General features: G+C 38.2%; 4 protein-coding genes across 11 annotated transcripts in view; 2 read left to right on the top strand and 2 right to left on the bottom strand.

The window, feature by feature from the left end:
• LOC106130208 (kelch-like ECH-associated protein 1B) overlaps positions 1 to 539 on the bottom strand; it is a 47,355-nt gene extending 46,816 nt beyond the window's left edge. Inside the window, exon 1 of the mRNA XM_013329000.2 lies at positions 64 to 539. The gene's annotated coding sequence lies outside the window, so the exon portion shown is untranslated. The remainder of the gene's footprint in view (positions 1 to 63) is intronic.
• Positions 540 to 1,668: 1,129 nt separating this feature from the next.
• Positions 1,669 to 8,272, top strand: LOC106130249 (ran-binding protein 3). Its single transcript, XM_060945203.1, has 6 exons — positions 1,669 to 1,750; positions 2,649 to 2,786; positions 3,280 to 3,662; positions 4,862 to 5,005; positions 5,656 to 6,186; positions 7,190 to 8,272. Exons 1-6 carry the CDS (start codon positions 1,732 to 1,734, stop codon positions 7,562 to 7,564), a joined length of 1,590 nt encoding a protein of 529 aa, XP_060801186.1. The 5' UTR covers positions 1,669 to 1,731; the 3' UTR covers positions 7,565 to 8,272.
• Positions 8,273 to 10,270: 1,998 nt separating this feature from the next.
• Positions 10,271 to 17,190, top strand: LOC106130152 (odorant receptor Or1). The gene is made up of 9 exons (XM_060945063.1): positions 10,271 to 10,462; positions 10,923 to 11,052; positions 11,677 to 11,881; positions 12,411 to 12,564; positions 12,836 to 12,927; positions 13,849 to 13,948; positions 14,346 to 14,450; positions 15,756 to 15,911; positions 17,110 to 17,190. The coding sequence occupies exons 1-9, from the start codon at positions 10,277 to 10,279 to the stop codon at positions 17,155 to 17,157; spliced, it is 1,176 nt and encodes a 391-aa protein (XP_060801046.1). The 5' UTR covers positions 10,271 to 10,276; the 3' UTR covers positions 17,158 to 17,190.
• A 461-nt stretch (positions 17,191 to 17,651) lies between these two features.
• LOC106130233 (putative protein kinase C delta type homolog) overlaps positions 17,652 to 27,209 on the bottom strand; it is a 42,005-nt gene continuing 32,447 nt past the window's right edge. For all 8 annotated transcript variants that reach the window (XM_060945199.1, XM_060945200.1, XM_060945196.1 and 5 more), the window contains 6 exons: positions 24,182 to 24,355; positions 22,996 to 23,150; positions 22,321 to 22,459; positions 21,259 to 21,447; positions 20,158 to 20,298; positions 17,652 to 19,443 (listed from right to left, as the gene is read on the bottom strand). In XM_060945199.1, the coding sequence (XP_060801182.1) occupies positions 19,294 to 19,443; positions 20,158 to 20,298; positions 21,259 to 21,447; positions 22,321 to 22,459; positions 22,996 to 23,150; positions 24,182 to 24,355 (948 nt within the window). In that variant the 3' untranslated portion in view covers positions 17,652 to 19,293. The remainder of the gene's footprint in view (positions 19,444 to 20,157; positions 20,299 to 21,258; positions 21,448 to 22,320; positions 22,460 to 22,995; positions 23,151 to 24,181; positions 24,356 to 27,209) is intronic.

Here is a 27,209-nt window from a genome sequence, read left to right as displayed (position 1 = left end):
TTCAAGTATTCTTAACAATTATTTCTGGAATGAATAGGACAGAATGTTTTTATAAAATCTCACCTTTGATTTCTTTGGAAGTTACAATTAATACACTTTGTAGAATATTTATCCAACAAAGTTAGGCACTTGAATCACTTTTTAACATGTTTTTGGATCATTAAATCTCAGTTCTTGGTTCTACAAAACATACAGTCTATAAAACATTCACTAAAGCTCTGTTTATAAAAAGTAGACGTTTCACAATAGTATGTTATTATACGTGGTATTGTAATTAATTTCATTCAAGGATAGGATATTATCGGAATGATTTAATGTTCAGAATCAATCCATTCCATCGTCGTTAGCATAGGTCAAAGGTTCTATGGTAATTTTAATTGTTAAAATATAATAAATATCTGTGGACACTTTAGTGAAGAAGAAATTAAAACATAAAAATTAAAACTATTAGGTACCAAATTCAAAGAAACAAATGTAGTTAAGTTAATTACGAGTGATAAGTTCAATTAAATTTTACTTTTCTACTGCCTACTGTTATCTTCGACTGTCAAAGTTGCAATTGCAACTGACATTGATGGTCACTCAAGCAAGATGACATTGACAATATTGGCAACTGTTATTGCCAGATGTAAAAGTCCAAAAACAATCATGGTACGCATATCACGCCCCTTTCCTGACGTCGCGAATATAGACTACGCGGCACATTTATTGTTTAAAAATTATGAATATTATTATTGTAGTTATTTGGTATCACGGGGTTATTTGGCATTATTAGAAATTAAAGATTTTGCGTTAGGTACTTAGCAATCAAATAAATAAATTAACAAATTAATTAATTTGATTAATAATTCAATTCAATTTAATTCTATCATTAAGCCCAATAGCTGAATGTGGCCTATCAGTCTTTTCAAGATTGTTGACTCTGTCTACCCCACAAGGGATATAGACCTGATCATATGTACGTATGATTAATAATATTTAAGTTTCTGATTATCAGACAGAGCCGTTTCGGAAAGACTCATAGGCCACCTTCAGCTGTTTGGCTTTATGATGGAATTGAATTTTTAAATCTACAAATACACCTGAATATAAAACTAACACATATTTACAAAAGTGCCCAGAAGGCTGGCAGTACTGCCACGTTGCATGGCAATGCTTTGCTTATCTTTTGAACAAAATAAAGACCAGCACTCTGGTCACGAGTAACTTCGATAATTTTTCGGGTGATGACCTCGTATAATTTAAATGCAAAAGATCCCTATGGCCCCAGAGTCTCAACCCCAAACGGCTCAAATATGCAGATATTCCTGATAACTGCATATTATAAATGCGACAGTATTATAGTAATATCTTCAAGCGTTATCGACTGAACTAATCTGTTTTAATTACAAGTTTTTTTTATTAAAGTGAACTGTTCAATAAAGCTATAATATAGATATAATCATTTAACTGCAACATTTATAAGAGATTGTTTATTGAAGTTGATGATTTTTTTTATTCCAAAACATATTATGCAGTATACAGTCTCTATATATTTGTGACAAGTTATATTAATATTTTTTGTCAAGGGCTAAAATGAAGTAAATCTTAACCTTCTTCAATAACATGTGAATAATGAATCTTTTGGTTGTAATCAAAAAGAATATAACCACTTCGTTTTTATTTTTGGTAGTAATATTTTTCTAATGGCATGGCAATATCAAAAAATTCGTTCAAGTAAAAAAATTCACAATGGCAGACGCGAAGCAAGGTAATTTTTTTGTATTTATTAAATTTTAATCGTTACAAACCAATAGATATCCATGTAATAATATAACTATATGACATTAATGTTAATGTTTAATAAAAAAAATATTCTTTATTGCCAATAAGGTACTGTGTAACCTGACCATGCTGCATCGTCAACGAAATTTTTGTTTCGAGTTTTGCTCACATAGGTCGATTTTTGTTTTTTGGAATAAGTTATTCCTGGTTTCATGTGAGATGGGGCTATAAGCAATCTTGGCTAGTTTATTGACTGCTTGTAATAATATCAGAACCCTCGATATCGTCATCTTTAGTTTGAGTGATCTTCAAAATAAGGGCGTTCTTAGTCAACATAAGGTTGTGTACGACTCATTGGTGGATAGTGTTTTTATCAATAGCTCTCGGTCCAAAAAGTAGATTTAAGATGGCTCAGGCTGCTTAGGTCTTGTGTATGAAATGTATTTTAATTAAATGAAATATTATATGACCATAATATCATATATTGCTGGTATGGTATGTATGTGTATACAGTGCAGTGTGGTTCCTGGCATGAGAATAAGACAATCCATCTTTTTCCCTAGAATGTCTTAAAAGGCCATGAAGGGCAGGCTAATAAACTTGGGATTCTTCCAAGGTTTTTCACAAGCATTTGTTTTTAAGTGATTCACAGTAGCAAACTTACATAGATGTGATGTTTGGTGTTATATACATTCTAATACCTCCTCATTTTCACCAAGAAACAAGTATTTAGGCAAAGTAATTTGCTTTACTTACCTAAAATGATCTGAAACTATTAAGTAGGTACTTACACATATTCACAAAAATTGAATCATTACCTTCATCTTATCTTCCTATTTTTACGTATCTATTTACTGGTAATATGAAATGTCACATACTTTCAGGTAAAACACCAATGGAGGACTTTTGCAATGGATCATCGCAGTCACGGGTGGTGTTGGCTAAACCCCGTTTAGGAGGTTTTGGCTCCTCAAGTTTTGGGTCTAGTTCTTCAGGCACCAGTAAAAGCTGCAATCCATTTGGTAACTACCAGTACATTTACTGATTTTAAACTTTTGCATTGCATAACTATTAGTAAATAATATAGGTATTTTAGTAAAAGAGCAAGTAACATTATAAACAATGTTACATATTTTTTTTAATAGTGTATACAATACATAGTACATATACACAGAGACAGACAATACACTTCCCTTTGTATCTTGAACATTAATTAAAAAAAAACATGCATCCCCAGGCGATTTTTCTATGAGTTAATTCAGTCTGATCTCCCAGAAGGATCCGCTCTTCATTATTATTATTCACTTTTGTCCTGATCTGATCCACTCTGAAATATTTCCTGTTCCATTCTGTTTCCCTGTTCAGAATGGAATAGAAAGTAATTAAAATAAAATGGGTAGGGTATAAAATTTTAGGGTTCAGACTGAAATAACTTTTCTATTGCAGACAGTTGTATGAGTATTAATAACCTGTCGTTTTCAGACATAAGTATTGATTTGCAAAAACATTTTTCAGGCTCAGTGTTGCGTCCACCGCAGCTCAAACCTGGCACTAATCCTTTCCTCAAAGTCAATGAGCCGTCTGAAGACCCAGAAAAGAAAACGGAACCTGAAAATGCAGATGACAGATTAAAAGAAACAAAAGAGGAGACTGAAGTCCCAAAGTTTGTTCCACTGGGTTCCAACGTGCCTCCTAGAGCTGCCAATCCTGTGCCAGTGCCTGCTCAGCCTGCGACTTCTTCAGCTGGCTTCATTTTCGGCCAGAACTTGAGCGAACGAGTTGTCATAAATGAGAATTTGAACAACGGGGAAGCGAGTTTAACCGAGCACCATTCTTCAAACGGCACTTCTGAGTTGTTGTTCACGAGTGCGGCCGCTTCTGTAAAGGAGAATGCACAGGTTTGTCCTTGTTATTATATATATACTAGTTGTGCCTGCAACTTCGTCTGTGTGGAATAGTTATTTTGGGCATCGCAAGGATGAATAATTTTCCCAGTTTTTTTCACATTTTCCATTATTTGTTTGCTCCTTATAGTTGCAGCGTGATGTTATATAGCCTAAAGCCTTCCTAAATGGTCTATTCAACACAAAAAGAATATTTCAATTCGAACCAGTAGTTCCTGAGATTAGCACGTTCAAACAAAAAACAAACAAACTCTTCAGCTTTATAATATTAGTATAATTTTTTTTCCATCACTATTTGATTCACAATTTCATGATTAAGCTATACATCTGAATGTGGCCTTTCATTGTTTTTGAGACTGTCTTGTCTGTCTGTTTGTCTGTCTTCGCCATATCAGATATAGACGTGCAGAAATAATACCATTAAAGACTGAACAAAGTTAAAAACAGTTTATTGAAAAGTGTGTAAGCTATACATTTGGTGGCAAGTGTAAAGAAAAAGATAAAGGGTGGCGCCACAACCCGGCCACAGATAAAATAGACTTTTTGGTACAGGCATGGGCGTTGTTTACATTATTCCAACTCTAACAAGACGAGTATATAAGTTCGAAACTTGTGTTACGAGATACTAACTCAACGATAATATATTTTATAATAAATACTTATATAGATAAACATCCAAAACCCAGACCAATCAGAGAAAATTCGTTTCTCATCATGCCTTGACCGGGATTCGAACCCGGGACCTCCGATGTCACAGGCAAGCGTATTACCGCTGCGCCACAGAGGCCGTTAAATGTGTGAATATAATTACGCATGCCGTGTGGTTCCCGGCACCAAAACAAAAAAGAATAGGACCACTCCATCTCTTTCCCATGGATGTCGTAAAAGGCGACTAAGGGATATGCTTACAAACTTGGGATTCTTTTCTAGGCGATGGGCTAGCAACCTGTCACTTTTTGAATCTCAATTCTGTCATTAAGCCAAATAGCTGAACGTGGCCATTCAGTCTTTTCAAGACTGTTGGCTCTGTCAAGGATACAGACGTGATTATATGTATGTATGTAAAGAAAAAGATGACGGGTGGCGCCGTTACCGGGCCACAGATAAAATACTTTTTGGTACAGGCATGGGCGTTGTTTACATTATGCCAACTCCAAAAAGACGTGCCTATATGTGTGAATATAATAACGCAGGAGGAGGCCGGGCCGAGCGCGGCGGCGGGCCGCGCGGGGCTGCTGGCGGCGGCGGCGGAGTACGAGCGCTCGCACGCGCCGCCGCCGCCGCCCGCCGCCACCGCCACCACCACCGGCGAGGAGGGCGAGACCAATGTGTTGCAGGTAACGCTTGCTTATACCACTATATTAATTTTTATTTTCTTTCTGCCTATGAGATGCTCTTGAATGATCGATGTCCTGTTTAAAATCAATATAAAAAATTAAGCTTCTGGAGTGTGAATTTTAACAATAAAATCCATATTCCAGAAGCCTCTAAAATTTTCTTGTGCCTGTGAAAATCTGTGCACTACATTGGATGCACTGATTGAAGATTTGAGATTTCAAGTGATTGCTGATTTTTATTTTGAAATCCAAGTTGACTGTGGAGAAGTGAGATTTTTTTATATTTATGTCAAATGCGTTTAATACATGTATTGTTTATAAATGTGGCCTACCCCGCAAGATGCTATACTAGAGGCCGCCCGCGACTTCGTCCGCATGGAAACCCTATCAATCCCGCGGGAACTCTGGGATAAAAAGTAGCCTATGTGTTATTCTGGGTCTTCAGCTACCTACATACCAAATTTCATGGTAATCGGTTCAGTAGTTTTTGCGTGAAAGAGTAACAAACATCCATACATCCATACAAACTTTCGCCTTTATAATAGTAGTAGGATATTATTATAATATATATATGTATATATATAGTGGTGTGTGGTTCCCGGCAAGGGCAATAGACGTGGCTATATATGTGTGTGTCGCGCACTCGTCAGATGTCGTGCCGTCTGTTCGCGTGGGAGAGCGGCAGCTGGCGCGAGCGCGGGCGCGGCGTGCTGCGGCTGAACGAGGCGCGCGCGGGCGGCCCGCCGCGGCTGCTGGCGCGCGTGGCCGGCTCGCTGCGCGTGCTGCTCAACACGCGCCTGTGGCCCGCCATGGTGGTGCAGCGCGCCGCCGCCAAGTCGCTCCGCATCACCGCCGCCGACGCCAACAATCAGATCAAGCTGTTCCTCATTATGGTGACTTTGATAGTCTTATACATACATATACATACATACAACACGCGCCTGTGGCCCGCCATGGTGGTGCAGCGCGCCGCCGCCAAGTCGCTCCGCATCACCGCCGCTGATGCCAACAATCAGATCAAGCTGTTCCTCATTATGGTGACTTTGATAGTCTTATACATACATATACATACATACAACACGCGCCTGTGGCCCGCCATGGTGGTGCAGCGCGCCGCCGCCAAGTCGCTCCGCATCACCGCCGCTGATGCCAACAATCAGATCAAGCTGTTCCTCATTATGGTGACTTTGATAGTCTTATACATACATATACATACATACAACACGCGCCTGTGGCCCGCCATGGTGGTGCAGCGCGCCGCCGCCAAGTCGCTCCGCATCACCGCCGCCGATGCCAACAATCAGATCAAGCTGTTCCTCATTATGGTGATTTTGATAGTCTTATACATACATATACATACATACAACACGCGCCTGTGGCCCGCCATGGTGGTGCAGCGCGCCGCCGCCAAGTCGCTCCGGATCACCGCCGCCGATGCCAACAATCAGATCAAGCTGTTCCTCATTATGGTGACTTTGATAATTTTACATACATATACATACATACAACACGCGCCTGTGGCCCGCCATGGTGGTGCAGCGCGCCGCCGCCAAGTCGCTCCGCATCACCGCCGCCGACGCCAACAATCAGATCAAGCTGTTCCTCATTATGGTGACTTTGATAATCTTACATACATAACTCATTATGGTGACTTTGTTAATCTTACATACATACATAAAATCACGCCTCTTTCCCGGAGGGGTAGACAGAGACTACCTCTTTCCACTTGCCACAATCTCTGCATACTTCCTTCGCTTCATTCACATTCATAACTCTCTTCATGCAAGCTCGGCAGATTCGGGTCAGGTCAAAAGTACCCGAATCCACCATTTGATAATCTTACCTTCGTCTAATTGGCCACTTTTTAGCAGAAGAGTATCTTGAGCTGACGGGCTGGTATGAAGAGAGTTGTGAATGTGGATGCGAAATGAGTATGCAAGGTCAAGTTGCAAACTTGACTCTCGGAAAGAGGCATGGTTTTATGTATTCATACTGCAGCTGTAGAGATCTGCCAAGTGCAAAGTCATGGAATCTTCGTCGACAAGTAGATTTATCTCTAAAGATCTCACATGTGGAGGCATGCCGCGACAAGTCGCACGTTGTATTTTTTTTTTATTTTAACATCTTACTTCAAACAAACCACGCTCTTTCCTCAACTGACCAATGTTAATTTTAATATTCCAGGGTGCACCAGTGGACATAGCGCATCTACACAGAGCCCTAACGACGCGGATCGCACTCACTAAAAGAATGAGCTCCGAAACAAGTTCCCAAAAAGAGTCCAGGCTTGAGGCTAACGATGACTACCCGGACAGTTCCTCACTGCCGCGAGACGACAAATGTCTCGACGAGGCTTGCGACGCGACCGCCACAAGTAATGCAACTGCCACAGATGATGTCAGAGCTACAGAAGACACCAACATACAAGCCGACCCACAAAAGACTGACAGCGAACCCTCGGATTCACCAGAAAATGAATCTAAAGCTCTAAAACGAAAGGAACCCCCTCACGACGAATCATCACCCAAGAGACAGTGCCCCGATATAGTAATCGAGTGATAAATAATTGCAAAAACAGTGTAAAAATAAGTGTAAATGTGGACAAGGTTGTTTATTTCATTCGCTCATTCGCGTCGAAACTCTGGGTGTCATTTGTAAATGGTAAAGTGTAGAGAATATTTATAATTAAATTTTAATGTAGCGTAATGCAACATTGTTGATTGTTATTATGGACTGTCCATTATTGACGCTGGGAAGGCATGGAATGACCAGCGTTTTGAAGTGCGTTCAGTGGACTGCCAAATCTTGAATCCTCATCTTGATATCTCTATGTAATGTGAGTTTTGTCTGTTTTTAAAGAAAGCTTGCGTAGAGCCACACTGAAACCAGTACAATATCTATTACATACACATACATATGGTCACGTCTATATCCCTTGTGGGGTAGACAGAGCCAACAGTCTTAAAAAGACTGATAGGCCACGCTCAGCTATTTGGTTCAATGAAAAAATTTACATTTACATACACATTTATGTAAAATACCTCTTTATATATACCTAATATAATAAGACGGGTCCATGAATTTTGTGTAACAATAATATCACCATTGTGTTTATTTGTTGTATGAATATATTTGGCGGGCAAATTGTAAATTTTGACATTCCAATTTTGCAAGAGAACGTTTTGTTTGGAAGATATTAAATACCAAATAAATGAAATCATGCTGCTGTTTAATCCTGATTTGTCAATAAACATAATTTTGTAGTAACCAACTTATTATTTGAAATCCAACATCTCGAAACAACTTTCATAGCTTGGAGCTAGTAATAATGGTATGGTATGATCAAAGTTAATTTTGATTTGTTGTCACATACTCGTAATGAGTCAAAAACAAATATGGCAGAGTTTTTAAAGTGTTTTATTATATTTTATAGACTATTATTAATTTTTAAATCTAAATATAAAGAAAATTACAAACTAAAATTGTACAGTCTGTACTGCATAGCATCAACTTGCGGGAGTGTGCCCAGAAGATTGGCAGCATTGCCATTTTAAATAGCAAGACGGATGCCGAAAAGCGGACCAAGTGGAGGGAGAAAAGTCTGAAGACCCCGGGCCCCGAAACAATTCTGTGGAGGGTGCGACCGGGAACACGCAAAGATAAAAGAGAGCTTAATGTCCGCGGGCGTACATAACAGTAATCTAGATTGTGTTGGTGTGCATACATACATATGGTCACGTCTATATCCCTTGCGGGGTAGACAGAGCCAACAGACTAACAGTCTTGAAAGGACTGAGTGGCCACTTTCAGCTATTTGGCTTAATGATAGAATTGAGTTTCAAATAGTGACAGGTTGCTAGCTCATCGCTTAAAAAAGAATCCTAAGTTTGTAAGCGTGTCCCTTAGTCGCCTTTTACGACATCCATGGGAAAGAGATGGAGTGGTCCTATTCTTTTTTATATTGGTGCCGGAAATCACACGGTTGGTGTGATGACAGCAGATCAGCAGTTCCATCATGGTACCATTGTCAACAAACGGGTATTTCAGTGCTCGATGGTCTAAGAAGAATACAATGAAAGAGGAATTCGACTTGTCCAGCAGTGAAATGGAATAGAGAAATCAGAAGTTAAACTGAATAATTAATGTATTTGTAAATACAGTTGCCACTCGTAAGTATTTAGTCGCCTATTTAGACCAGAGCTTCTCAACCTATTGAATTTCGTTCAAGACGTAAAGTTAACACAGTTAACAACCCTTCAAAAATAGCCTGATGGCATTTTACTAAAACATAATATATTGATAGATGTATTGAAAAAAATATATAGTCACATTTAACCCCAATCAGTCAATTTATTGTCATTTGTACGATTGCCCACTTTGAGGGATCCTGTACAGCAGTAATTACTTCAACACCGGTCTATTTTCTGAACTTGGAGCGATAATTAGACAAACAACATAATTGACATATCCAAAGAAGTGATTGGTGTTAATAACTTGTTTGCAAAATTAACGCCTTTCAATTAATGGGTGCTAATGAATGCTGAATATACAGCATGATTTTTAAACAACTAAGTACCAAAAGTATTTTAAATACATTATTGTTAAATTAAAAAAGAGTTACATAACAATATCAAATACCTACCTACAGTATTAAAGCAGGCGTGTCCTACTCCAGCCAAACTTGAATTCTGTAGTCAGTCTCGAGTGAGTCTTCTCTTCAACACTTTGAAGAGGAATCTACCTGTGACCACGATCTTGCATTGGAAAAGTGAGGTTTATACACGAAGCAACATTCGTCTGACCTCCGCAATTTTACAGTTAAAGAACCTAACCCATATTGGATTTTTGTTACATATCCAGAACCTGAATGTGCAGGTTTCCTCACCATGTTTTCCTCACCGTAAGAGCATAAGTTAATACTTTATCAAACTAATGTACGTAACTATAAAATCGAAATTCTGTTTGCATCGTTTTGGTTACTATATAACCTCATTGCAAATAAGCTGAAGATTTCAACGTTATGTTTCACACCGCCCTTGCCTTCATTGTTTTCTTTTTATTTAAAGAGTAGAACTTATTATAGATAGTATTTAATCATGCTGTATATAAGTCATTTTATCTGCCCCTGTTATTAAAAACGTATTAATTTCACCACAACGTGTAAAATTCATAAACAATTTAACTATAGTTTTTATCAGAGCCGTAGTCATCAGAATATGTGCTATAAAGCTCTAATCCAAAATCTTTTAATTAAGACATATTTTTCTAAATATGGAGACGTATTCAACTTACGAATCGCTCCGCCAACATTTTGAGGCATTGGCCAGGGCGGGGTATTTTAAAATCGTCATGAAAGATGTTTCACGGACGAAACGATTGTTGCATGATTTTTACAGAAGTGTGGTCTGGTTTCTAGTGATCTTGTATAACATACAGCATGTTATTAGCGTTTTTCAGGTAGGCGTAAAACCTGTAGATAGTAATCGGATAAAGTGTTGGACTGCCGTGGTTCCCGGCATCAACAGAAAAAAATAGGATCACTCCATCAACTCCATCTCTTTCCCATGGATGTTGTAAAAGCAGACTAAGGGATAGGCTTATAAACTTGGGATTCTTCTTTTAGGCGATGGGCTAGCAACCTGTCTCTACCTATTTGAATCTCAATTCCATCATGAAACATCTGAACGTTACCAATCGGTCTTTTCAAGACTGTTGGCAAGAGATATAGACGTGACTATATGCATGTAGGTATATCTTTTTTCGAAAGGCATTCTCATCGAAATTGTTATTTGAGAATTGGAAAAAAATATATTGTTCCAAGAACGCCCAAAGAGGAATACAGATTCATAAATAGGAAACAATGTTTGATAACGCTACAACAAGCGAAGCCAAATAAATACTTAGTCGTATTTTCAAGGCTCGCGGAGACACTGGAAAGTTGGCGGACACTTTGTTCATCCTGCTCACTACCCTGGGCTGCCTGGGCAAGCAGGCTGCCTTCAACCTGCGCAGTCGGCGCATCGAACGCCTCCTCTCTATTGTCAATGGTAATCCTTCATGTTCCATTCATCATTCTTCTTCCTTAAGAAAGAAAGAAAGAAAGAAAAAATATTTATTTGGTACATAATAATATATCAAGAACATAAAACCTTAATCTATAACAACATTTGTACCAAAATGGCCCCCCCTCAGCATTTGTCGTGGTATATACCGCAACGCTGGTCTTCCGTGGGCACCAACGTGGAAAATAAAATAAAAATAAAATAATAAAACAAAAAATAAAAATTATATGGCTGCTCTCTCGGTACACTATTGCTCGTTCGTTTTACAATACGAAAAAAAAAAAAGAGAGCCAAGACAATCAATCCTCCTCATGAGAATAATAAGTAAGTTAACTATTGCTTGACGAAATATTCATATTGAAATAACTAGTTCTACATTCATTCATGTTTTTTAAATGTAGACAATGTGCATTCGTCCATGATTTAGATTTAAATGTATATTGACGTCCGATGAAAATTCTGCAGCGTAGTTTGTTCCGCCGCTTCTTCTACACATGCGTTTTGGAAGCGGTAGTAGTTATAATTAAATTTAAGTCATGTGACGTCAATAAGTGATACCTTGTATCCAATTTTGAAAATAAATCTATTCCATTCTATTCTTGTATCTAGGGCCATTATTTGCCGCTACGACTCCGCACGACATCGAAGTATTGAAACAAAACGCGCTTAACATGAGCCGTATCCTGAAATTATACCAGGTGTCTGTCATTACGTGCGGCACCACCATGGCAATATTCCCCTTTTTCAACCGGGCGCAGGGAAAGCAGGTGCAGTTCACTGGATACGTACCCATTGACACGAAGTCACCTACGATGTAAGTAATCACGTCTATATCCCTTGCTGGGCTAGACAGAGCCAACAGTCTTGAAAAGACTGATAGGCCACGTTCAGTTGTTTGGCTTTATGATGATATTGAGATTAAAATAGTGACAGGTTGCTAGCCCATCGCCTAAAAGAAGAATCTCCAGTTTGTAAGCCTATCCCTTAGTCGCCTTTAACGACACCCATGGGGGCGAGATGGAGTGGTCCTATTCTTATTTTTATTGCTGCCGGGAACCACACGGCACATCACGGATTATATGGTATAATTATATGATTTAACATGAGCTGCGCCAATCGCCTTTCTATTTTAATTTCCTAACCCTAAGGTTGACTGGAAGAGATTGCATTAACGATAAGTCCGCCTTTGTACCTCATTACCTGTGTTTTTCTTTCTCTGTTTTTCTTTTTCTTATGGTGCAATAAAGAGTCGCCTTTTACGACATCCATGGGAAAGAGATGGAGTGGTCCTATTCATTTTTATATCGGTGCCGGGAACCACACGGCACGTTCCTTTATTTCAGATTCACTATAATCCTCCTCTACATGACCTTCAGCGTGACTTTCCAAGGGTACGCCAATGTCAGCCAGGACTGCACTATTGTCGCTTTCTACGCGGTCGCCCGGGTTCAAATTCAGATGCTCAGGTACAACTTGGAGCATTTGGCTGACGGAAGCGTGGAAGAAGATAAAAGGATATATTTAGTAAAGAATGGAGTTGGCGATGACCAAAAAGGTTGGGTTTCGGAATATTTCTTTTTTTTTAATGTTATTTTTTTTGTATAGTGTTTTTTGTTGGTTCTCGTTTGTGAGTGGAAAAGTAAAGACGGTATTTTTGCAATCTCTTAATTTTATTTATTCCTGCCGCTATTTAGGGACATCTCTGGAACAAGGAGGGCTGCGGGTCTACCGGGCAAACGAATTCATGACAAATGGGAACTTTGAAAAGAACCAGGATAACAATATGTTGAATGAAGATAAAAGTGGTGTGTTACAGCGTCGGCTGGGGAAATGTGTGGAGCATTATCGTCAGATAGCGTGGTGAGATTTAAAAAAGTCTTTCGAATTATGTATAACAAGAGGCCGCCCGCGACTTCGTCCGCGTGGAGACTATCCCGCGGGAACTCCGGGATAAAAAGTAGCCTATATGTTATTCTGGGTCTTCAGCTACCTACATACCAAATTACATCGTAATCGGTTCAGTAGTTTTTGCGTGAAAGAGTAACAAACATCCATACTGACATACTCACAAACTTTCGGATTTATAATATAAGTAGGATTATTCTTCCTATCGAGCAAGGGTACACAGCCAATAAAGTGCCGTGTGGTTCCCGACACCAATACAAAAAAGAATAGGACCACTCCATCTCGTCCCATGGATGTCGTAAAAGGCGACTAAGGGACAGGCTAATAAACTTGGGATTCTTCTTTAAGGCGATAGGCTAGCAACCTGTCACTATTTGAATATCAATTCTATTATTAAGCCAAACAGCTGAACGTGGCCTATCAGTCTTTTTGAGGTACCTACTAAGATGTCTTTTAAGATTAGATTAATGATAGAATTCAGATTTAAATTGTGACAGGTTGCTAGCCCATCGCCTTAAAGAAGAATCCCAAGTTAGCCGCCTCTTACGACATCCACGGGAAAGAGATGGAGTCACTATCTTCTTTTATATATTTAGAAAATATCCACTTAATTATTAGATTGAAGATGGATTTCCATATTTCTACGGCATAAGGTTTCTATAACAGGTATGCCAATAGATATATATATGTATGTATGTCTAGTTAATTTTTTTGAGTATAACGTTTGAACTTGCTACGACGTAGCGAAACTACACTCGGGGTCTACAGATATGTAGCGCTTGCTACGGCGTAGCGGAGCTACGCATTTTAATGATGATAACTTATAGCAACATGTAAAAAAATATACAATGTATGTAATAAATAAACCTTTTGCAGGTTTTGCAAAGAAATCGAGTCAATTTTCTTCGAAGCCTTGTTTTTTCAATTTCTTATAATGGCCTGGGTCATCTGCATGACCGTTTATAAGATCGTTGGGGTAAGATCGTATTTTTTTACATATTATAAATTATATATTTAAGACTGTTGGCTCTGTCTAACCCGCGAGGGATATAGCCGTGATTATATTATCTATACTAATATTATAAAGCTGAAGAGTTTGTTTGTTTGAACACGCTAATCTTAGAAACTACTGGTTCGAATTGAAAAATTATTTTTGCGTTGAATAGACCATTTATCGAGGAAAGCTTAAGGCTATATAACATCACGCTGCAACTATGAGAAGCGAAGAAATAATGGAAAATATGAAAAAAAAAAACGAAGAAAATTATTCATCGTTGAGGGCTTCAATGATGCCTAAAATAACTATTTCACGCGGACACAGTCGCGGGCACAGCTAGTGTATTATATGTGTGTAATAAATAGCTACATTTCAGTTGAACCTGTTGTCAGTGGAGTTCGTGTCAATGTTGGCATACCTCATGTGCATCCTGGCGCAGTTGTTCCTCTACTGTTATTACGGGACTCAGTTCAAAAATGAAGTAAGTATCTACTTTCTGTGTGTCTGTTTTTGGTCGGAGACGTTCTAGCAAAAGGTATGGTCAAGAGTACCCGAAACCGTCGAGCTTGCGTTATGAATGTGGATGAAGCGAATGAAGTGTGCAAGGATCGTGGCAAGTTGAAACATGTGGTCTCTGCCTACCCCTCCGGGAAAAAGGCGTGATTTATGATTTAAATGTGTGGTCGCAAATTAAAAAACTAAATAATTTCTAACTACCTTTTTACCCGAATCTTCGTCCGCGTGAATTTAGCGCCATCTACAAAATGATTGTTAAAATCTATACTAATATTATAAAGCTGAAGAGTTTATTTGTTTGTTTGTTTGAACGAGCTTATCTCAGAAACTACTATTCAACACATTTTAATCTTGGTGTGTTGAATAGACCATTTATCGACGAAGGCTTAAGGCTATATAACATCACGCTGCAACTTTTAGGAGTGAAGAAATAATGGAGAATGTGAAAGAAATCTGGGAATATTATTCATCCTTGAGGGCTTCAATGATGCCCAAAATAACTATTCTACGCGGACGATGTCGCGAGCACAGCTAGTATTCAATAATGTTGTTTACTAGCAGAGCGAAAAGATCTAGCGAACAAATCTTGAATACAGGGTGACTTTTAATTCAACTGCATAAATTTAACTGTCAAGTGTAGTCATCTAAAGGATATTTAAAAACGTTAAATGAAAAATATCGATTCATATTTCAGAAAGTACGAAAAAAAAATAAAAGTATCAAAATCCACGATCCTAAATACGTCATAATCACCCCGGGCGGCGGAAAAGCGACGCGTAAGATTCAGAGGTCAACGATACAATTCATTCAGCTGAGCGATCTCGACAACTCTGTATTTTACTTGATCTTGATACTAGAAAAATAATTTATTTTTCAGACATTTATTTACATGTTTAGTTTTAATTTATTTTTGTAGTATTGGTCTTTAATAAAGCGTGTGACGTAGTTTATGAGGGTTTTTTAAATGTGAAAATGATGACGTTAATTTAAATAAAAATAGGCTCAATCAGCTCAGAAGCATGGGTGTAGTGTATGTTTAAAAGGATGCAGTTGTTTGAAATGTCACCCTGTATAAGCTACGTTATGATTGCTTTTGTAAATGTTACCAGTATATTAATTCCAACAGTTACCTAGTTTTCACTCGGAGCAACCCGTTTTGGCGTGGCCTTTCAGTCTTTTAAAAACTGTTCGTTAACGTTACTGACGAGTCAACGTTACTTTAAACTGTCGGTAACGTAAGTAGTAACGTTTTCATAAAACACATTCACAGAGTGGCTACATCAACCAGTCTGTATACTTCTCTAACTGGATGTCTTTGAGCCCGGCCTTTCGCCGTCAGCTGCTGGTCATCATGGAGTACTGCCTCCCCCCCATTACTCCCAGCATAGCGTATGTGGTGCCTATGACCTTGGAGACTTTCATTTCGGTATGTATTTTATTATAGATTAAGTATAGAGAGCATGTATTGTATGAAGAAGAGAATGTATTAATTATATTGATAATTGTGAATCAAGTTAAAAAGAATGCAGGAATCGGTGGAAGAATGCAGTTTCAGTCTCACCCTACAGGAAAGAGGAGTTATCATATGTAGGTATGTATATTTGTTTATAACAGTGAGAAATTATTATAGAGTGGAGCGGGAGCGATGATTCGGCTCGACCGCCACCAAAGGGGAGATCTTCCACCAGGCTAGGTGTTTTCCTGGGTAAACGCGGCTCCTACGATGTTGTGCCGAAGGTTGTATATATAGCTCCAATCCGTGAAATCTTTGCTTGCGCGATTTAGGTTTTTCGCTGTTTTTGACTGATAGCGTCGCGTGATTTAATTTTTTATTTTTGTGACTTGTGGCATATAGATTTCGCCACAGTATTCCCCCCTAAGATCGGAGGTCTGAAGTCATGATCTTGCTGTGCAATTTGTGCTTCAGTAGCTTGCAAGTGCCAGTTGTCTTCCACTGAGTCGGAAGTTGGACGAGAGATTATATAGAACGTCTCAAAGAGTGATTCAAATCTTAAAAAAGAGAATTATCCTGGATGTCTCTGAGCCCAGTCTTCCGCTGTCAACTGCTGGTCATCATAGAATACTATCCACACCCAACACGACCAGCATGGTGTTTATGGTGTCCATGATCTTAGAATCTGTCACTTTTTGATTTGTATTGTATTATAGCGATAGAGAGAGTATGTATTGTATTATAGAGAGTACGTATGGTATTGTAGAGAGTACGTATTGTACTATATAGAGTAAGTAAGAGTAGTAATGACTGATAAATGTGGATGAAGCAAAAAGTAGCAGGAAGCAGTGACAGAGAAGAGGTAATAATATTAAGTTAATGTTTATCTATACTAATATTATAAAGCTGAAGGGATTGTTTGTTTGTTTGAAAGCGCTAATCTCAGGAACTACTGGTTCATATTGAAAAATTATTTTTATCTTGTGTTGAATAGACCTCACACAACATCACGCTGCAACTAAAGCAGCGAAGAATAAATGGAAAATGTGAAAAAAAGGGGGAAATTATTCATCTTTGAGGGCTTCAATGATGCCCAAAATAACTATTCCACGCAGACGAAGTCGCGGACACAGCTAGTATTTTATAAAACGTAAATTATCATTTGTTTCAGGTGCTCCGATCTTCGTACACATTATTTACGGTTTTAGATCGGCAATAACTTAACATTTATCTACACAAATTATCAAAATAGGTGACGCAATTAACTTACAGGGTTTTGCAAATGGCACATTACTTACATTACTTTGAAATCATTGAAGTGATTTCAAACAAACTGTAGTAGAATTGAGATTCAAATAGTGACAGGTTGCTAGCCCATCGCCTAAAAAAAGCATCCCAAGTTTGTAAGCCTATCCCTTAGTCGCCTTTTACGACATCCATTGGAAAGAGATGGAGTGGTCCTATCCTTTTTTGTAATGATGCCGGGAACCACACGGCACTAAATAATTTGCAATTGAAAAAAATCATGTAGAAATTATCAGGACCACTGCATAAAGTTTTCAATAATAAATAAAGTAACAATGATATTTATAGTTGTTCATTCATTTATTTTTTAAGAAACATTTTTCATACAACTTAAATCTAGTTCAGTTTGTATCTATGATATGCAAATTAACTAAGTACAACATGTTTAAAATATTACCCTTATTTTGTAGTAAGGTACAAATAAACAAAAACGAACGCATAAATTGTTGATTTAATATTTCTAGACTAGATAAAAAAAAACATAAAACAATGATTAAGAATCTGACGTACATATTTTGTTAATGTGATTAAATATAAGCAACTATAACAAACAGAAATTTGTATTTTATTTGTTTGTTTTTAACTAATTGAAGAAAGTTGCATTATTTTTAACCGACTTCAAAAAAAGGTACCTCACCTTTCTCAATTAGACCGTATATGTTTTTAAGTATAATTTTTCTTCTTATGTTAAAACTTCGGTGAACGAAGTTTTAAATTAAAACTGAATAACTAATGTAAATTGACAAACATAGAACAATAAAATAAAAAAATAATTAAATATGTGATATGAGTGATAACATCTTTTAAAATCAATGTTTTTTTTGCACAAAAGTAGGTAAATTTTCTAACTTGGATATTGTAAAATTCATAACTATCAAATATTTGAATAAAATAAAATATATATAGAGAATCAACCGTAAGGAAGTATGTAAATATTCAACGTTTTTACTCAACAGTTTCAATTTTCTATACAACAATAATGTTAAGGTATATATGTCAATATATATCTCATAATGTTATTTTATTCAGTTGAGTATTTGTAACAATTTTTTAGTACGAATCTGCTTCTTAATTTTAAGTCGGTCTGAATTAGGTTTTATAAATTTTATATACTTGAAATAAATCCCACCTACCCACTGTTAGGTGAAGCTAGTATGTATTAGATACAGCGCTTTACTTTTAAATATTTATGTGACTTTGTATAATATAACGAGAGATTTAAATAATATTTACACGACTGCAAAATTTCATATAATTATTCCTACCCAAGTAGCAATGGTACTATATTTATTAAGGATAGAAGAAAATTTCGATTTTCTAAAACAACATAATGTAAAGATATAATCAAATTAACATTACATTAAAATCAAATTTAGTAATTAAATAAATTCACATAAAAATTTGAATAATATAAATTCAGATTTCAGTGAAATTATTTTACATAATTATATTTTATCTTATTTCGCCAATAATCGAAAAAATACTCCACGATTGTTAAACATTTCACGATTTCGACCAAATATATGGAAAACTCATTCTAGCACTCTATAATGTACCGTGCTAGAAAACTTATTCTATAATTATAGCACTCTTTAGTGTACCGTGCTATATGGTCCAGATCAAAAAATCAAACAGAACAAATCTGTGGGCGTGAAATTAAGTTAAAACGGAAAAATTATTCGAATTTTAAACCTACCGACTCACCAAATCGACATTCAATAGGTTCCCTGAGGCTTCTAGAAAATTCCAACGTGCCGATCATTATTCCAAATTTAAATCCTACCGTTACCAAAGCCCCTAGGAAAATTACCCGTCACAACGGGCTATATAGATAACCCCTAGGAAAATCACCCGTCACAACGGGTTATATAGCTCCTAGGAAAATTACCCGTCACAACGGGTTATATAGCCCCTAGGAAAATTACCCGTCACAACGGGCTATATAGATAGCTCCTAGGAAAATTACCCATCACAACGGGTTATAAAGCTCCTAGGAAAATCACCCGTCACAACGGGTTGTACTTCAAAACCTACGGATCCCGCGGGAGTCCTAGCGGTCGGTGGCGTTGGGGTTGGTGTAGGAGAAGCCGCGGAAGGGCGCCTGGTCCATGGAGCGCAGCGCGTGCGGCTCCACCGCCGTGAGCCGCGGCCGCTCGCCCGTGAACGCGCGGTCGAAGTACTGCGTGTCCAGGGGGTGTCTCTGGTCATGTTCAAAAAAGAGTTTATTAGTATTCGATGTTTTCACGTTGTATAGCTGTCTCTATGTGTCGTGTGGTTCCCGGCACCAAAAGAATAGGACCACTCCATCTCTTTCCCATGGATGTCGTAAAAGGCGACTAAGGGATATGTTTAAAAAATTTGGGATTCTTTTTTAGGCGATCTTTTTCCTAAGGATGTCGTTAAAGGCGACTAAGGGATAGGCTTACAAACTTGGCATTCTTTTTTAGGCTAGGCAACCTGTCACTAATTGAATCTCAATTCTATCGTTAAGCCAAATAGCTGAACGTGGCCATTCAGTCTTTTCGAGACTGTTGGCTCTGTCTACCCCGCAAGGGATATAGACATGACCATTTGTATGTATGTTTATTAGTATTCGATGTTTTTACGTTATCTAGCTATCTCTATGTGTCGTGTGGTTCCCGGCACCAAGAGGAAAAAGAATGGGACCACTCCATCTCTTTCCCAAGGATGTCGTAATAGGCGATTAAGGGATGGGCTAGCAACCTGTCAATATTTGATTCTCAATTCTATCATTTAGCCAAACAGCTGAACGTGGCCAATCAGTCTATTCAATACTGTTGGCACAGTCTACCCAACAGGAGAGGAGATATAGACGCAACGTCTTTTTTTTTTTAAGCATTTTTTTATTGTACTGAAATTATTAGAGCATTATTTAAATCGTCTTAAGTCTTACCACTCTGGGCTTGAAGGGCGCGTCGAGCTCCCGCCGCTCCAGGCGCTCCCACTGGATCTGGTGGAAGAAGTCCTGGTCGCGCACGTCCCCGTGCATGCACTCCGCGCCGCCCAGCCGGGTCTTCGCGTCCTTGTCCAACAACTGGAATGCACACCAAATTGTTACTCGTGAAATTATCTCTTCTCTTTCTTGCACGTTTAAAAAAAATACTGATCTCGTGACATGTCGTCCTCTACAAACATACATACATAAAATCACGCCTCTTTCCCGGAGGGGTAGGCAGAGACTACCTCCTTCCACTTGCCACGATCCCTGCATACTTCCTTTGCTTCATCCACATTCATAACTCTCTTCATGCAAGCTCGGCGGTTTCGGGTACTTTTGACCTGACCCATTACCAGGACTTTCTCGTTATCTACTTGATCATTAACGTATCTGGATCATGACAGACATGACAGCAGGATAGCGAATTACCAGAATCAATAAACCAGACTTTTTTACCCTAACTGTTTGAACTTTGTTACAACTTGATAATGAAACTGCTAGTCATCAAATTTATCCATGAGGTTTCTTCTAGAAATCAGGAACGCTTAGACCTGCTACACACTATTCGCTTTCTGAGAGCCGAGACGCCTGACCAGTCCAGTCACATAGAACGCCACAAATAAGTAATTTCTGACAAAAAGTTCTTTTATGAAAGTAAAAATAAAGATATACCCATTTGGGTCAACCATATATTTGCTGTACACGAAACCGCCGAGCTTGCATGAAGAGAAAAAGATGAAGCGAAGGAAGTATACAGAGATCGTGGCAAGTGGAAAGAGGTAGTCTCTGCCTACCCCTCCGGGAAAGAGGCGTGATTTTTATGTTGTTGTTTATATATTTGCTATCTAGCTGTGATGTAGTGAGTCAAAAAGTGTGCCGTTTTGAAGGCAAAATATCAGCTCTCCAAGTTCAGCTCTTAAAGTTGTAAGGTTGAATAGACCCGCCGGCTGGTGTAGGGAAAATTGTCATGTCCTCAAATGTTACGTGGTTCGGCTCTTATAGTTGGAAGGTTGATAGACCCGCCAGCAATTAGAGGGAAAATTGTCACGTCCTTACCCGAGTGAGTATGGTGAGGGCCTGCGTTGAAAGGAAGCGCGGGTATGACGGCATCTCGTTGCAGATGGACCAGAACAGCTCGTCTTCGTCGCAGCCGCTGAACGGACTCTGGCCGATCAGCATCTCGTACAGCAGCACGCCGAAAGACCACCAGTCCACCGCCTGGTTGTACTTGAGGCCTTTTATTATCTGGGAACAGAAAGTTGTGTTGTTTTAAAAAAAAAATGAAAAAATATTTATTTCCAAGCCTTAGTTTCTAAAACTACACAAAACTGGGACCCACCTAGTAAGCTTAGAAAAGCCTGTGGCAGGGGGACCCGCTCTTCCAAAAACATAATATTTTACTTAGGCCTGGTTAACTACTCCTAAACTTTATGTGTGTGTGCGTGTGTGAGTGTGTGTGTGTGTGTGTGTGTGTGTGTGATGGTTTATACTGATGGCATAGCTATGTTGTGTTGTGTGAAATGTCAATCCCGCGGGATAAAAATTAGCCTATATGTTACCTATTCTGGGTCTTCAGCTACCTAAATACCAAATTTCATCGTAATCGGTTCAGTAGTTTTTGCGTGAAAGAGTAACAAACATCCATACTGACATACTCACAAACTTTCGCATTTATAATATTAGTAGGATTATTCTTCCTATCGATCAACGGTACACAGCCAATAAAAAGCCGTGTGGTTTCCGGCACCATTAGAAATGAAAGAATAGGACCACTTCCATCTCTTTCCCATGGATGTCGTAAGAGGCGACTAAGGGATAGGCTTATAAACTTGGGATTCTTCTTTTAGGTGAAAGCCTAGCATCCTGTCACTATTTGAATCTCAATTCTATCAATAAGCCAAACAGCAGAGGCCTATCAGTTTTTTCAAGACTGTTGGCTCTGTCTACCCCGCAAGGGATATAGACGTGATTATATGTTATGTAATATGTATGTATGTAATAGGACTTCGATTCAGAATGGAGTTGTCTTGATCATATTTTTCATCTGATTAGTTCATTAGTTTGAAATCGGGTTCTCTGCAGTACTTCAAAACTTTGTGTCCAAAATTATCAGCTTACCTCTGGAGCCATATAATCTGGTGTCCCGCAGAAAGTGTCTGCGGTCTTGTCCAAGTAGATCTGGAGTTTGCACATTCCAAAGTCAGCGATCCTCACGTGACCGTCGAAGTCCAGAAGAATGTTGTCCAACTTCAAGTCCCTGGTAAAGAAAATAATTACTTGTATGTCATTATAGTCCAGGCCTTTATATTGCAAGAGTTTCTTCATAGATCGGAAATTCTTTAAATGTTATGAGCCTTTTTAGTATACCTGCTTGCATTCTTAGCTGATGGATTCAAATCTAACTCAAAACTAATAACTAACTTCTGATTTGTATAGAATATTGCACCGACAAAGATTTAAGGCTTATAGAAACAGGAAATGTACGCAGAGCTAACAGGCTTGAAAAGACTGAATGGCCACGTTCAGCTATTTGGCTTAATGATAGAATTGAGGTTCAAATTGTGATAGGTTGCTCGCCTATCGCCTAAAAAGAATCCCAAGTTTATAAGCCTATCCCTTAGTCGCCTTTTACAACATCCATGGGAAAGAGATGGTGTGGTCCTAATCTTTTTCCTATAGGTGTCGGGAACCATATGGCACAAAAAGCCTCGTCTACTGAATAATCACATATAAATCAGAAAATCAACGCAAAAATTAGTTTACTACTCGTACAATATTAAAAAATTGTCTTACCTGTACACAATGCCTCTCTTGTGCAAGAACTTGAGTCCTGAAACAATCTCCGCTGCATAAAACCTGGCGCGCGCCTCCGGGAACCTCCCGCTTTGCTGAATGTGGAACATCAGGTCACCGCCATTCAGGTACTCCATTACGAAGAACAGGTGAGACTGGAAACAATAGTTTTTTTCATAAAACTTTTCTTCTACTGATAAGACACTCTTTAAGAACTTGTAATCGGGGCTGGTTTGTTGGCTCCGGCCAGGTTTATAAAAAAAAACAAGAAGCCCCATAGGGTAAATACCAAATTGTTGCTAAGAGTTCATCAGAGAATAATATATCATAATAAGCTTTTAGTTAAGAAAGGGTTAAATAATTGTTACCAAAAGTTGATCAGAAAATACGAACGCACAAAATGGATCAAGATTTGGTGGTATTTCGATTCGATATCGATATTCATTTTAGATTACCAAAAAGTCGTATCGATATCAGTCTAATCCTTATTGCTCAGGCAATTTGGAGTGGAAGGTCTGAACTAATGTTCCTTATGTGGAAAATTCAGGTCAAGAGTACCTTAAACCGACCGACGTTCATGAAAAGATTGACCAACAGAAAATGATCTGCAGGTATCGTGGCAAGTGGAAAGTTGATAACATCTTTCGTATAGAAGTAGGCAGTTTTTCAGGGATCTGGTAAACTTCAACTAACATCTTTCCTTCTTTCTCGGAGGGGTAGGCAGGGATCTGGTGAACATCAACAAAGTGATGTGGTGACTATATCTATAAGTAATACATACATACATATGGTCACGTCTATATCCCTTGCGGGGTAGACAGAGCCAACAGGCTTGAAAAGACTGAGTGGCCACGTTCAGCTATTTGGCTTAATGATGGAATTGATATTCAAATAGTGACAGGTTGCTAGCCCATCGCCTAACTAAGAGTTTGTAAGCCTATCCCTTAATCGTCTTTTACGACATCCATGAGAAAGTAAGTAATTTATTTGACGTCAACCAATGTTGTTAAACCATACGACAATAATTAAGCGATATATAGTATCCTATAATAATGAATAAAAATTTTGAATTTTGAATTTGAATTTGAAAGAGATGGAGTGGTCCTATTCTTTTTGTATTGGTGCCGGGAACCACACGGCACTATCTACAAATAATGTACCTACAAACGTATAGGTATATACTCACATCAGTCTGGAACGTCGCGAAGAGATGACACAAGTAGGGGTGGTTGGTGCCGAGCGCCAGCACTTTCCTCTCGATGAGGGTACACTCCACGTCGTCGTCTTCAAGGACCACGTCCTTCTTCAGACACTTCACGGCGTAGTAGTACTCCGTGTCTTTCAGCTCGGCCAGGAGGACCTTGGAAGAGGTGAAAAAACAGCAAATATTATTATTTCAATAATTGGGAACTGTACCTATATAAGTGTAAAAGGTACCTATAATTAATCGGCGAATCTAAGAGTTTTATACGTCACCAATGTTTGTTTCACACGCAAAGAACGAATGCGTATGAAATCTTCGTGACAGTAGCAAAACAGCCAAGTCACATGTGTTGACTAAAATTAAGAGTAAGTGAAGTACAAACATACAAACATATGCATATGTTCACGTCTATATCCCTTGCGGGGTAGACAGAGCCAACAGTCTTGAAAAGATTGAATGGCCACGTTCAGCTATTTGGCCTAATGATAGAATTGAGATTCAAATAGTGACAGGTTGCTAGCCCATCGCCTAAAAAAGAATCCCAAGTCCGTAAGCCTATCCCTTAGTCGCCTTTTACCTCATCCATGGGAAAGAGATGGAGTGATCCTATTCTTTTTCGTATTGGTGCCGGGAACCTTGGCTTTGGGCAAGGTTTAGAGCTTGGTAAATTCAAGCTCTACGAGATTTGATAACTGTTGCAAGCCACGTAGACTCGTCATGATAATTTTTTTACATGAAATTTTTTTTGGCGGGATAGGGTAAGGTATGCAACACATTGTCAATTACTGTCACTGAATACCAATATACGATGTCTTATATGGATAAATATAGATGTGCCGTGTGGTTCCTGGAAACAATATATAAAAAAGAATAGGACCATTCCATCTCTTTCCCACGAATGTCATTACAGTTGACTAATGGATAGGCGACTGAGGTTATAACTTGCGATTCTTCTTTTAGACGATGGGCTAGCAACCTGTCACTATTTGAATCACAATTCTATCATTTATCCTATCAGCTGTACGTGGCCTATCAGTCTTTAGAGACTCACAGATATAAACGTGATCATATGAATGAATATAGAAGAAAAAACTTAAAGTATAAGGAAGAAGAATGAATTGAGAATGAATGAATAAATTTATCTTGCATGAAGAGAGTTATGAATGTGAATGAAGCAAAGGAAGTATGTAGAGATCGTGGCAAGTGGAAAGAGGTAGTCTCTGCCTACCCCTCCGGGAAAGAGGCGTGATTTTATGTATGTATGTATAAGGAAAAACAACTGTTATTCAAATTTTAAAATACCTGAATTGACACAACTAACACATAATACCAAGTAAGTAGGCGTTGAATTTATGATTTACTGCGGCGAAGTGCTTTACGAGTGTTCCAGTTGAATTGGATCCATGTACAGTGGGCCAAATAGGAAATTATACATGTTTCGTATCAGAGCGATGTAGCGAAGCGTATACTTTTCTATGTGGTCCACTTTACTAGGGCGAAGTCGTCATGTTTATAAATAACAAGAGTTATGAAGTAAGTAATATTTAATTTGAGATTTATTGCATTTTGTTCTGAGGGATCGATGCCAAATTTCGGTTTGGTTATTATTTTTACGAGGTGTATCTAATAATGCCTACCTACTAAACCTGGATATATTCCTTGCGGGGTAGACAGGGCCAACAGTCTTGAAAGGACTGAATGGCCACGTTCAGCTATTTGGCTTAACGACAAAATTGAGATCCAAATAGTGACAGGTTGCTAGCCCATCGCCTAAAAAAGAATCCCAAGTTTATAAGCCTATTCCTTAGTCGCCTTTTACGACATCCATAAGAACTGTCCTATTCTTTTTCGCCGGGAACCACACGGCACCAATAAAAGGATAGTTAATAATGAGTATATATTTTGTCACATATGTATACTGGAAAGAAGTGTCCGCCATATATATGTCTTATAACTGGAGGGAGATATATCACCCTTTCACCATTTCCTTGGCAATACGGCCAACACAAGCAGGAAGACGAGACATGGAACTGATGATTTAGCGGTGTCAACTGGATTAACACTAATAAAAATAAAAATATTGACGTCACAACTAATTTTGGAAAGCTATCGTTGGTATTTATTATGATAAAATGTTCACCGATAGAAAAAAGAAAAGGACCACTGCATCTTTTTCTCATGGATTTCGTAAAAGGCGACTAAGGAATATGCTTACAAACTTGGGGTTCTTGTTTGAGGCGATGGGCTAGCAACCTGTCACTAATTGACTCTCAATTCAGTCATAAAGCCAAACAGATGAACGTGGCCTATCAGTCTCTGGCTTTGTCTGCCCCGCAAGGAATATAGACGTGACTATCTGTATGTAGGTATATATCGTTACTATAGAGGTTTATCTCTATACTCCCACAGATAAGTGATCGGTGTAGATATACTAATCATAAAATATGGTCATAAATATATTTATTTAGTAATATTTATATTATATATAATTTTTTTATTAAAATACATGTTATTTATTTTACGACCATATTTTATCATTTTATCTACATCAATCACTTGTTTGTCATTAAACTTTTTAGTTTTTACAAAAAGTATTTATCTCATCACAACTTCATTCTTTAAAAGTAAACAAACAAAATTAACAAACTTCCTAAATAATAAAATTAACAAATAAAACAACCATATATCTATCTCATAAAGAATCATCGAAATGCATTATTATCGTGAGATTTCTACTTGTTCAGCACTCCACATTTGATATCATTATCACAACAGCTTGGCTGTAAAGCCAAACAAAAACACCAAACTAATTGTTTATGTCCCTTACTATAACGTCGGCACTGACGTAATAGGTACGTACTTAATAAATGTATGCCATTATTGCGTTTTAACTGGCCATACAAACATACAGGGGACGATGACACGTGCTAGTGACGAGAGCCGTGATGTAAGTACCAGAAATAGCAGATCAAGAATAGAGTTAGACATTCGTCTAGATAGCTTGGTGCCA

This window comes from Amyelois transitella, chromosome 7 (genome assembly GCF_032362555.1).
Source record: "Amyelois transitella isolate CPQ chromosome 7, ilAmyTran1.1, whole genome shotgun sequence".
Lineage (NCBI taxonomy): Eukaryota > Metazoa > Arthropoda > Insecta > Lepidoptera > Pyralidae > Amyelois > Amyelois transitella.
Note: the sequence above shows the minus strand (reverse complement) of the source record. Positions and strands in the feature narration are given on the sequence as shown.